This window comes from Phocoena phocoena, chromosome 21, assembly GCF_963924675.1.
Source record: "Phocoena phocoena chromosome 21, mPhoPho1.1, whole genome shotgun sequence".
In the NCBI taxonomy this organism is placed as follows: Eukaryota; Metazoa; Chordata; class Mammalia; order Artiodactyla; family Phocoenidae; genus Phocoena; species Phocoena phocoena.
The window spans coordinates 23078860-23091610 of NC_089239.1; the positions used below are offsets into that span (position 1 = coordinate 23078860).

The window sequence follows — 12751 nt, forward strand, 5'->3', positions numbered from 1 at the left end:
GGTCCAGGAAGATCCCACATGCCGCGGAACGGCTGTGCCCGTGAGCCATGGCCGCTGAGCCTGCGCGTCTGGAGCCTGTCGCTCCGCAACGGGAGAGGCCACAACAGTGAGAGGCCCGCGTACCTCAAAAAAAAAAAAAAAAACCTTCAGGATAACTGTATCCTACCCCATAAGAGAAGAAAAGTTGGTGATTGGGCAGGAAGGGGCTGGGTAGGGAAAAAAGGGGAGAAGCAAAGGCAGGAAACATTTATGTTTTGATATTTTTATATATTGGGGGAGGAAGAATTTATTTGTCCAATAATTTTCTCTTCTGTAATCCAGTGTGACTGGAAGAGCCTACAGAGGGCTTTTCAATATTAAAAAAAACAAACAACCCAATTGAAAAATGGGCAGAAGACCTAAATAGACATTTCTCCAAAGAAGACATACAGATGACCAAGAGGCACATGAAAAGCTGCTCAACATCACTAATTATTAGAGAAATGCAAATCAAAACTACAATGAGGTATCACCTCATGCTGGTTAGAATGGGCATCATCAGAAAATCTACAAACAACAAATGCTGGAGAGGGTGTGGAGAAAAGGGAACCCTCTTGCACTGTTGGTGGGAATGTAAATTGATACAGCCACTATGGAGAACAGTATGGAGGTTCCTTACTTAAAATAGGGGCTTAAAAAACTAAAAACTAAAACTAAAAATAGGGGCTTCCCTGGTGGCACAGTGGTTGAGAGTCTGCCTGCCAATGCAGGGGACGTGGTTTCGTGCCCTGGTCCGGGAAGATCCCACATGCCGCGGAGTGGCTGGGCCTATGAGCCATGGCCACTGAGCCTGTGCATCTGGAGCCTGTGCTCCGCAACGGGAGAGGCCACAGCAGTGAGAAGCCCGCGTACTGAAAAAAAAAAAAAAAAAAAAAAAAAAAAAAGAATAGAACTGCCATACGACCCAGCAATCCCAGTACTGGGCATATACCCTGAGAAAACCATAATTCAAAAAGAGTCATGTACCACAATGTTCACTGCAGCGCTATTTACAATAACCAGGACATAGAAGCAACCTAAGTGTCCTTCCACAGATGAATGGTTAAAGAAGATGTGGTACATATATACAATGGAATATTACTCAGCCATAAAAAGGAACGAAATTGGGTCATTTGTAGAGACATGGATGGATCTAGAGACTGTCATACAGAGTGAAGTAAGTCAGAAAGAGAAAAACAAATATATTAACACATATATGTGGAACCTAGAAAAATGGTACAGATGAACTGGTTTGCAGGGCAGAAATAGAGACACAGATATAGAGAACAAGCATATGGACACCAAGGGGGGAAAGCGGTGGGGGGTGGGGGTGGGCGTGTGATGAATTGGGAGATTGGGATTGATATGTATACACTATGTGTATAAAATTGATGACTAATGAGAACCTGCTCTATAAAAAAATAAATAAAATTCAAAAAAAAAGAAAGAAACTGGGTGTTGATAGTAGTGGCTACCTTTCCTTCGCAGAATTCAAATCAGTTCTTAAGTCCTACAACTTCCTCCTTAGTGAAGATGAGCTTTATCAAAGTATGACTGGGAGTTATATGGAAAAATAGACTACAGATTTGTTTTGGAAGAAGCTTGCTAACAATAGCAAACACTTGATACCCAAAAATCCACCATCAAGTGCAACATAAACTCATCCTGTATTCTTGTTACCCACATCACTTGGTTCCTGTCCTCATAGCAAGTCATTTGATGCTTCTTGGAAATTACTGTTTCGTAAACTCCCTTATCTCCAAAGCATATTCAGCTTTCACGGTGTCTCTTTCTGTAATACATAATTGAAAAGATTTGAAAGTATTGTCTCACTGATACATGTTCTCTTCATGACGAGGAAACAGACAACACAATGCTACTTTCAGTAGTTTTAGAAATTATCTTTCCATTTTTTTATAGTATTCTAAGAAATTCTTACCTTCTTCCCTCTGAAATTAATGATATAGCAGTGAAATTCCTTCCCCTGCAGCCCCCCCTCACCATACATGTTTGGGCCATCATCAGCCTAGGGTTCAGGGTCATGATAGTTATTATTCAGTTCTAATTTGACAGTATCCACATTACCCTGGTCTTTTTTTTTTTTTTTTTTTTTTTTGCGGTACGCGGGCCTCTCACTGTTGTGGCCTCTCCTGTTGTGGAGCACAGGCTCCGGACGCGCAGGCTCAGCGGCCATGGCTCACGGGCCCAGCCGCTCCGTGGCATGTGGGATCCTCCCAGACCAGGGCATGAACCCGTGTCCCCTGCATCGGCAGGCGGACTCTCAACCACTGTGCCACCAAGGAAGCCCCTGCTCTTGTCTTTTTGAGTGGGCTGTCATGTAAGTCAGATAGGGTTCAATGGTATTCATGTCTGCCTCTTTACTGTACATCACAGTAGGAGGGGTTTGTGAAATTAGGAATTTTTCAAACTTTCACAAATTTATTTCTTGTGGCTTGTGGCCAGAATATATATTTGCAAATGACCCTCCCTTCAATTTGACTTTTTCCAAACCGCTTCTCCAAGTACCCAGAATTGACTTCCCGGACTTCCCCCCCAGTATTGCTGAGGCTAGACAGCTTGCCGTTGTAGGTGTGCCACATACATGGCACACCATACATCAAAAAAGTAGAGAGATGAGTCGTAACTTGTAGTCTTAAAACTTGTGTGCATCCTCTCCATGTCTTTATAGCAATTATTTTCTTCACTAATTATACTTTAGGTTATATTTAGAAAGAATAATAGGGCTAGATCACAGATTTATATAGCCTGGCATAAATATAAAATAGAAATCATGTTTATGTAAAAAATAAAGTTCTGTCCTTAGTGGATGGAGATGAAAGTCTTTTATTGTGGAAGGTATATCTACTGATATACCTATGACAAAACAGCCATAGAGGAGGCTTGCTTTTTGTTTCATCAAACATTGCAAAAGGGCTCCTAGAAATATTGTACCAAGAATGTTTCATCATATTTATAAAGCTTTAACTAGTATGTTTTACTGACTCTTGCTTTTAAGCTAAACATAATAAATGAGGCTAGGTGGGAATAGCAAAAAATACTCAGGTTCCCATTTCCCTTGGGGTTCTTTTTCCTCACACCCTCTCTTTATAGCTCAGCCCAGAATTCCTGCTCAAGTTTCCCACCCCCATCGTCTGTGGTTTTGGTAACTTTCCTGTTATCTCCCACGCCCCCATTCAGCATAACACTGTCTACTGCCTCTCTCCTGCTTTGCTGCAGCTCTTCCCAATATATAGAGGGTTTGTCAGAGATTATAATGGGACAGATTTGCAGTCCTTCATAATGGTTGCTTCTTATCTTCCAAGTGAGCCAGAAATAGTTGGGTCCCTCAAGCTCTAATCTAGCCACTCTCTTCAGTGGTCTTTTCTCTGGTCCCAGCTCGTCTTTCCACGCACACTTGTGGACACAGCAGCCACCTGTGCACACACATGCGGACACTCTTGTGCCTACACTGCTCAACGCACACAGGCATATATGTATATCTGCCTTCCTGGCTGCACACATATAGGCACCCAGGTTCTGGGGTTTTAGGGCATCCAATAAATAAATGTCTTTTTTTTCCCTCTTACCTGTGCTCAGAATCATTTAGGATATGGATATGGGATGTCAGGTGGAGAAAAAAAAATGTCTGTTTTGAGACTGACTGGAGGATGTGACATCTGCGTGTGGAGAGTGGGCTTGTAACACTTTACCTTAGAATTAAACTTAGCCATCAAAAGCATAGGAAGAGCTCTAAATCTTCCAGCCAGCTTAGATGGGAACGCTTGCTTGCTTCCTGTGGGCAGGTTGGCGCCCAAAGATAAAGGGGCTGAGGTGAGTGTGCTCGGGTCCACCTTTTAAACCCTCCAGTGGGGTAGCTGAAGAATGTGAAAGGGCTGCTGAGAGAGGTTGGGAGTGTTACCCCAGTGATACCTCTTCATGTGGACACACACACGCAGAGATCATTCTTACCCCAGGCCGTGGGTGCATGGAGAAGCGGATATTGGGAGCCGAGCAATCAGAAAACCAGAGAGCGTGAGAAACGAAGGCCAAGTGAGAAAGGGAGTGAGAGTGAGGGGTCGGGACCCAGGCAGCTGGGGGTCTGCAGCACTGCCTTCACCTGCATCAGGGGGTGGGTCTGGAGCCAGCATTGGGGCAGACAGGTGACAAATAGGATGGACAGAAGACTTGAATGGGAAAAAATGGGGGAGATGCTGAGAGGAACATAAAGCTGCCAGAGAAAGTGTATTTAAGGAATATTGAATTAGTTTATTTATTTACTCCATGATCCAGAAAAGAATCTGCAACAGCCAAGTTTGTATGTTAATAATAGGCATTAGAATATGTACTTTGAGAGAGAATGTGGGAATGTGGGTATAAGAGCTGTAACAAAATAACATAAAGCTAGATTTCTGTATTTGAAAGAGCATAAGAGATAGCATTCCAAGGTTATTAGGGGCCCCGAGTACCAATCATAACTTGGAATGGGGCTCATAGGCCTCAAAATGACCATGGGATGGAATTTGAGCTCCCTACCCCCACTTGCCCTAAATGAAGAATATTGCCTTGTTTCAGAATAAGCCTTGGGGTTTAAGAAAGAGCCCTGGGGTTCAAGATTTTTTCATCATGTGCCTTGACGTTTTAGTTTTCAGTTTGAGGTGGTCCCAAGGATCTGACACTTGCAGGGGGGAGGAATAGATAATTATTATAATAGCTAACATTTATTGAACATTCACTGTGGGCCACACACTGTCTAGAGTGCTTTGAGTGTACCAGTTCATTTAATCCTCTTAGCAACTCTAAGAGGTATATGCACCTTTAATATCTCTATTTTATAGATGAGGAAACAGATGCAGAGTGGCTTAGCAATTTGCCCAGAATTGTAAGAAGCAGAGCTGGAATGCAGTTCCAGGTGGGGTCTGAACAGCTAATGGTGCAGAAAAGAGGAGGGTGGAGTCGACTCAGCCCAGTCTTGGCTCTTTCCCGTGTGAAAGGAGCAGAACCCTCATCAGGCTAGTTTTGAACTCAAATCCTGGATTTGGCGTCTTCATTTAGCTGGGCCTTCAGGAAGAGTTAACTGCCTTAACCAAGCAGGCCAAGTGTGTCTCCTGCTGCCAGACCACAAGGTAGAATTTCTAGGCAAAGGCAGGGACGTTGGTCTGTCTGAAAACCCTCAGAATGTGTGTAGGTTGCTCCACAGATTTCTGGGTGGGTATACAAGTACTTTCTGGTCTCTACTGAAGTGGGGAGGGGACTAAGGGCCAGAAACAAGAGGTCTAGGCGAGATGTAGAATCCAAGAGACTCAGTACTATGATGTCATGCCACACATGTTTATTGAGCTCCTACTACATGCCCCATCTTGCCTTACTTTTCTTGGTGTGTTACTCTATGCAGATACCCATTACCAGGTTCCTAGGAATTCCGTGCTTTGTGGGGTCAGGTAGGCACTTGCATAGCTGCTCTTCCACCTTCCTTGTCTGGTATCTAGCAGGCCAGACTGCAGGGCCCCCACTGGTACATGGCTGTGTTTGTTCAATAACGCTTGGAAGCACAAGTGAGCTCTGTATTACCGCCTTTTCGCTGGGGTGTCTGGAGGGCCAAGAAGCTCCTAGTTGTAGCCCTACAGAGCCACAGGGACTGAACCAAAGCACCAGCCATCAGCTTTGTTCCTCAAGCCTCTAGAGAAAACCTTTGATTTCATGGGGATGATTATTTTTATTCTTGCCCATTCAAGGATGAAGCCCAAGAAACAAGGGGTTGCCCCTTTCAGAAGTATCACAATGGGTCACCTCCAGCCAAACCCACTGTTTTTTGTTTTTTGTTATTTCTGGGTTTGGTTGAGCCTCTCTTGGAAACCATTACTATACAACTTACTTAAAAGAAAGAGTGGAGGGATTGGGCATAAGAGACTCAGACAGAGGGGGGAGTAGGTGGGGGGCTTGGGACAGAGAGGCTGGAAGTAATGTGTTGTCAGAGAAAGTACAGGAAGAACACATTAAAGTCACAATCTGATTTAAGTCGATTCCATTTTGTAGTGACATTTTTAATCTTCTGCAAAGTTTGACTTTTCACCAAGCCTGGAGAATTGGAACTTTGGAAGAAGGTTTCAGAAAAAGACACAACACACACACACACACACACACACACACACACAGAAAGGGGGAGGGAGAGAAAGGGGAGGGAGACTTTTATCCTAAAGTCATTGTAAATCCAAAGCAGGGTTTTATCCTCCACAGTTAAATGAGAAAGAAAAAAAAAAAATCAAGAATACCAACATTTGAGGTACAAAGACTGTCATGGGCCAGTGGAAGTTTGCAAAATTATATGTAAATGACCAAAGTTTTTACTATGGTGGCCCTGTGCTTTCCCAAAGCTAATCCCAAAGAGAAAATCTACTTAGCAAAAGAAAGTTTTGTCTAATTTGGTTAACAGTTGAGAAGTGACAAAAATGCTGAATATATTAATAATTTATATTTCCAGGGTAACACTATATCTTTAATGCTTCACTGCCAAAGGGAATTCAGATTGGCTTAATGCTCAGAGAAAAAAAGGCTGAAAGGCCTTCCTTCATATTCTGTATCCAGCGCTGATAAAAATGGGTGTAAGACATGTGTTCCAATAATAGGCACCATGCATTCTCCCATTTCTGCATAATTTGTTTTCATCCCATATTGCTCAATATATATTTGTTACCCAGTGGCCTCCTGACCTTACACTGACTTTCATGCTCCAACTATATCATTTCATAAGGGAGGAGATACTTGTTTGCATCTCACATTTTATAGATAAGTATTGTAGTGATATATAGTGCATGTAAGGGCAAGAACCCTTTACTTGAAAGACTTTTTCTAAAGTTTATAGATTCTCCCTGCCCCCAAAACATACACATTTAAGATTTAAGTTTCACTTTATGGACAACATAGTGAAGTAGCTGTGTGTGTGTGTGTGGGGGGGTATTTTTGGTCCTGTCTCTGTAATCAAGTTTGAGGGTTTATAAATTGTAGGCCATCTTCCTCCATGACCTCAGTAAACAGTCTAGGTCAGAGCTCCCTTAAGCCCTGTCCACAGAAATGGAATAAGTTAATTTATTGCACTCCAGCTAACCTGAGCGGCGACAAATAATCATAGTTCAGCTAAATGGCCTCAGGAAACTGGAAAACCTGCTACCTAATTTTGAGTTATTTAAAGGGCATCAAAGGGAACGGGAACAAAAAGAAAAGACAAAGAAAAAAAAATCAATGAAGGAAAAATTTTAAATTCTCACAAAGACAAGGGTTGGTTACCTTGTTCATTTTATCAGTTAACATAGAACAACAGTGAGGCTTATTTTGCTCTCTGGGTCCTAGAAAAACCTGATTTCAGCTTGTTATTTTAAATGTATTGCTGTTTTGTGGGTAAGACAGATCGAATTGTTGAAAACTACAAGCCCCTTACAGATCACTAGCCAAGTCTTCCCTAGACCGCAAAAACGTTCCTATGTTCTGGGTGGAGCGAGAAGGTTAAAATCCCCCTCCCCCAGGAAAAGGTGGAGAAGCCTTTCTCAGCAGGCCCAAGAACCCAGCGTCTCAACGCCGCACCAGTGGCCGGATGTGGGTGTGGGCAGAGGGAACAATCCTTTCTGGGGAGCACGTCTCCCAACCCGGTCGCCGCCGGCCTCTCACCAGATTGCCCAGCGGCCCCTAAGCTGAGCTGATTTGTGCGCCAAAGGCAACTCCAGCTTCCCGAACCCTTCGGTGCCGACGAGTAGTTGTCATTCGAAGATAAACTTCATCGTCTGTTGTTTCTAAGCCACACTCGGAAGCTACCTCCTCTACATATTTTTTACCAGACAGGTTGAGGCCGTAAACCTAGTCACGCATCCCGATGGTCTGAGTTTCGGCGCGCTCCAGACCAGCGGGCATGTGGTGCGCGCGTGTCCGGGGCCTCGTCCCGGGTTAGGGAAGGGCGCCCAGGTCGGAACTGGCGAAAGTCCGCCAAAGCCAGCTTGGGGAGGGTCCTTCGATTTGTATTTTCTGAGAGCTGAGGGCCCTGTTCCTTGAGTCTGCCCTTCCCCCAGGCAAATGCCCAAGGTGCGCCCGAGGCACTTGCGGGTCTGGAGCCCCGGGGGAAACGCGAATTCAGCCTGGAAGCGACCCCTCCACTTAGCCTCCCCGCCTCCTCAGACACCGCAGCGACCCGCCCCCTTCCCCACCCAGACTATTGAGGGCCGTCACCTTGGCCCCTATCAGCCTTGCGCCCGAGACACCTCGGAGGGGGTGGGTTTTGGAGGAGCAGAAGGTAACAAGAAATCCATCTTTCTGGTACCTTCAGAAAACGTTTATTGCCAAGGGGGAGATCCTTCAGAAGACTCTTTCGCTTTTGGCCTTCCCCCACCCAGCTCTTTTGTTGGCACCGTATTTACACTTGTACAATATACAGTATTTCTCCCAGGCAGCGCCCGAAGCGCAAAGAAATCTGCGGGCGAGTCGGCGTCAGAGCACCGCGGGGTGCTGGGGCGTGTGCAGGTTAAGGGCGTTGGGGTGGGCGTGGCCGATCAGGTTGAGGTAATGCCGGTCCAGGCCCTGCACGGGCGTCAGGAAGGGGCTGTGCTGCTGCGCAGGGCTCGGAAGAGGCACGGGCGCACTGGGCAGGTAGGGCAGCGCCGGGCTGCGGGCCGCGCCGTGTGGCCAGGGGAAGGACCCTGGGGCCGCGCCCTGCGGGAACACGGACGCCTCACCAGGGCTATGGCCTGCGAACTCGGGCCCCGCTGGGTGCAGCTGATAAGAGAAATCCGGCTCCGGGAGCGAACCCAGCGGCTGGAAGGCGGGCTCGGCGCCCAAGCGGGCCTTGGACTGCAAGAAGGCGAGGATGCGCGCGTACTTGGTGTCCTTGGTCTCCATCCTCTCGACGGTGGTGAGGTAATGCACCAGGTTCTTCATGCACTCGTGGTAGCCGTAGTGGAAGTAGTTGGCAAACTCCGCTAGCAGTTCTGCTGGAGGGGCGAGAAAAACCGTAGAAAGAAAAAAACTGTGAGCGCCCTTTCCGACCGGGAGCGCGAGGCGGGGGCCAAGCACCTCCCATCATGTTTCCTGGCCGGAGTTTCCGTTGGACGCCCGCCCTCTCCTCTTGTTACTCTGGAGACTGGAAAAACGCCAGCTAGCGACTTCCTTTTCCTTAAGAGTCTGACCCCACCCTCCCCACCTGAGAGGAGGCCGCGGAACCTCTATCCCCAGACACCTGTGCTCCAGTCCCCCTAGCTTTCACAGGAGTCCGCTCCCACCTCCACCCCGCCCCCGCCCCCGCCCCGGCAGCATCCAGAGAGCGAGAGACCTCTAGCGAGCGCCGCTTCACTCCCACTCCCGCCCCCAGGTCTCCGTGTGGCGCACGGTCCCTGTCCAGGTTCCCCTTTGCGCAACCCGCGCCCACCTTTTTCCCTTCCCCGGGGAAAATCAGCGGAGTGCAGGGCTCTCAGGTACTGAACGGTCATCTCGAGGATCTCCGCCTTCTCCAGCTTCCCGGAACTCTGCAAAAGGAGGAAGGGCTCCTCGAAGCGGCCCAGCGGGTGGCGGCCAACCCGGGCAGGCTGGGTGCAAGGTTTTATCCGGAGAGGACCAGCGAGTGGGGCGCTGCTGTGGATCTGCGCGAGGGCCGCCCGGGGCTCACTCAGCGCTCAGGCACCCGGGAAGGGAGCCCACACGTGCAAGGCCCTCTCAGGCTCCAGACTCCCGGCATCACTGCCGAGAGTGGCGGCAGAGGATCCCCAGCGCCAGCACCGTTTTCTCGGCCGCCGACGTTACCTGCTTCGCCAGGGCCATGGGCACCGTCTTGCCCAGCTCGTTCAAACAGCGGTTAATCCGGTCTCTCCTCCGCTTTTCTATCACTTTGTGGGAAACGGGGGTTCTCTGCGAACAGAGGTTTGTACGTTTAGGATGGCTTTGCCCAGAGAGTCGTGAAAGGCACGGCTGGCACAGCTGTCTCCCAGCCCTCAGCGCTGCCCAGGGACTCGCCCCAGGCCCCTGTCCCTCCACAGTGGGTCACATAAGCTCTGCCTTCTCACACCCGCGCTGGTGCGCTCCCTTTCCAGCGTCCGCTGGGCCACACCGCCGTGCTGAGCAGCAGGGCAGTGGGGAGGTGGCCACCAGCCTCCAGGCGTGGGCTCCTCCCTGACTGAGGCGTCCCCTCCCTCTATCCTCATCCCCTTCTCAAACCACTCAGGATTCCTCTCCATAAGTCCCGTGTGATAATGTCCCTGCCCGTCGGTCCAGCCAGGTGGTGCTGCGGGCGTCAGACGCCCCCACCCTGTTGGCGCAAGAGCCATCTGGGCTCAGCCGACTCACTTTGCGTTCCTTGAGCTTTCCTGACATTCTGGTCAGTACGCGCCCTCGGGAGAGGCGGTGGCGCGAGGCACCCGTCCACTTTTCGCCTCGTGTGCCTCCTCGAGTGTCCCAGGTAGACTGCAGCCTCCCAACTACCAGGGGCTGCCTTATAAAGCGGTCATCCAGGGCTCCAAGTGCATTCACGACTTGAATTATTCCATAGGATTAGGGGAGCTGCGTTTGGGGGATGCATGCATTCAAGATCAGTTTTTTTTTTAAAGTTAAGAAAAAAAAAAATTAGCAGCCGAGGGGGGCGAGCTGGGGGCAGATCAGCTTTGTTAATCCACGTGGCCCTTCAAAGGACACGTGACCGGGGGGGGAATAACATTAGCATGGCAACAGCCGGGGCGGGAAGGAGGCGGTAAACCTGCGCCGGCGGACGAGCGAGCGCAGGGGCGCAGCGGCCGCGGGCGCCGGGGGGCGAGGACCCTCACAAAACAGTGTCGCCTCCTTTAGTCCCACCGCTGAGTCTCACACGATTGCCTGTTTACAAATCCCAGCAAGCCCGCAGTCTCAGCGCCGAGTGCGTTTTAAAGCCTGTCCAGAGTCATTAAAGTAATTAAGTAAGCCTTTAATAGGCTGTTCCGCCGGGTTCAAGGGAGAGCTCTTGGAGACGGAGGCGCCCCGTTTGTTCCCAGGCTTTTCTCACACGACTTGGTGACACGTCCATCTCCCCCCTTTTTGTTTACACCGCTTTATTTGTCCGGACATCCCGGCAGGTGTGGGGCTGCGGCGGGCACAAGAGGCTCCCGCCTCGCCTCGCCCCTCCCGCAGGTCTTTGGCACGCGACGCTCCCCCCTACTCCCTGACCACATCGCCGCCTTTCTTTTCTCCCCCCCTCGGGCTCTCTCCTCGCGGGGGGAAGAGGCTCAATTTGTAGCCTATTATCCTATAAGGAAAATGTCCATTGAAAAGTATGAATAGTTTCGTTGGGCTAAATTTTAATAATGCCAGAGGGTGGGGGAGGAAAGACAGGCAGGCGTGTGTGTGAGTGTGTGTGCGTGTGTGTGTGTGTGTGTGTGAGGGGGGTGGTGGGAGGATTGGGGGGCAACACGAAGAGTGGGCTGAGAAGAAAAGGGGGAATGCAGCTGGCCCAGGCGAGCATTATGCGACGTCACCTGCGAGAGGGGGCGCCTACAGACCCCTATTCATTTGCCTAATTTTGGTCAATTTAACAAACTTCAGGAGAAATTATTGTGGCTTTGTCAGAGAGGGTGAAGCCTTCTGATCGAATTAACAGCATGTTTTGATCCGGTAAATGTCATTAGAAAGGGAGAAACAATCGCGCTTAGAGGGCTCTAAGTAATGCGCCCAAGTGGAGACGCCAAAGCGCACGGCTCACAAAGGGAGCAAGTAGCTGCCACAGGGAACTTTTGTACCCGCCCATCGCCCAAGTTTTGACACAAAAAGGCATTATTTCATACTTGAATACGTTTAATCCAACGATTGTCTATTTTCTGCAAACATATTTTCACAGCATTGTTAACTTTTTATGTCTCCCTTTCGCGGGCGCCTTAAAGTTTGGGGGCGGGAGAGCGCAGACACTTTGGGCATCAATATTTGTCACTGAAAAGGGCTCCGTGAAGTTAGGGAGGTTGATCTCTTTTTTATGGTTTTAGAGAGCGAATATATCGGGGGAGGAGGAGGGAGGGAAGGCACGAACCGAAAGGAGGGAGGAAATTTGCTGGACTGGCGCGAGGGGCAGGAGGGGGGCGGCGGCGGCGGCTGGGAGCTCTGCTCCGCCTGCGCCTCTGCGGGCAGCCGGGCCCAGCAGCCGGGGGCCTCCTCCCCGACCGCCAGGCCTCGCTGTCACTTGCTGCGCCGGAACCCGCGTTCTGGGGGCTCCAGGCTTGCGGGCTGTGCGTGGGGGCCAGGTTTCTTGCAGATGGAAACTGTAAAAATGCTTTTTGTTCTATGACCTGCTCCGGAGCCGCTGAGCTCTCACCTTTTTCTAATTTGTTGCATTTGAGAACAACCGAGACCTCTCCTGACACATCTTTCCCTCCCTCTCTGCTCCCCACCTCGCCTAAACTCTCTCTCCTCTGCTGGACTACGGCAGGGCCCGGGCTCTGCCTTTGGGTGTCGTTAGTCCTTGGCAGAGGTGGCTGGGGGGGAGCCCTGCTCTCCAGTGGCACCTAGGGGGCTCCTAGGGCGCAGAGGCGGGCCTGGCGGGCCGGGCCTCGGGGACGCGAGCAGCCCACCTGCTGCAGTCTGGGAGGTGTGGGGCTCGGTCCGCACCACGCACCCCTAGGGTGTCCTCCCCGTCGTACTCTCAGTCTCCTCTCGACGTTTCTTTTCTGCTTCACGCCGGATTGGGCACGACCCGCACCCTCCCGCAGGTTGCTCTGCCAGCCGCTGGTGCCCTCTCAGAGGTTGTCGA

The 12751-nt window shown here is 49.9% G+C and overlaps 1 protein-coding gene across 2 annotated transcripts; it reads right to left on the reverse strand.

Moving 5' to 3' along the window:
• Positions 1-8487: 8487 nt before the first annotated feature.
• HELT (helt bHLH transcription factor) lies at positions 8488-10359 on the reverse strand. Of its 2 annotated transcripts, none has more exons than XM_065900040.1 (4): positions 10333-10359; positions 9793-9897; positions 9422-9518; positions 8488-8984 (listed from the first exon to the last, which is right to left on the reverse strand). In XM_065900040.1, exons 1-4 carry the CDS (start codon positions 10357-10359, stop codon positions 8488-8490), a joined length of 726 nt encoding a protein of 241 aa, XP_065756112.1. The 2 variants fall into 2 exon arrangements, with proteins under 2 accessions (XP_065756112.1, XP_065756111.1); XM_065900039.1 differs by having other exon boundaries at positions 8488-8987.
• Between the last annotated feature and the right edge of the window lie 2392 nt (positions 10360-12751).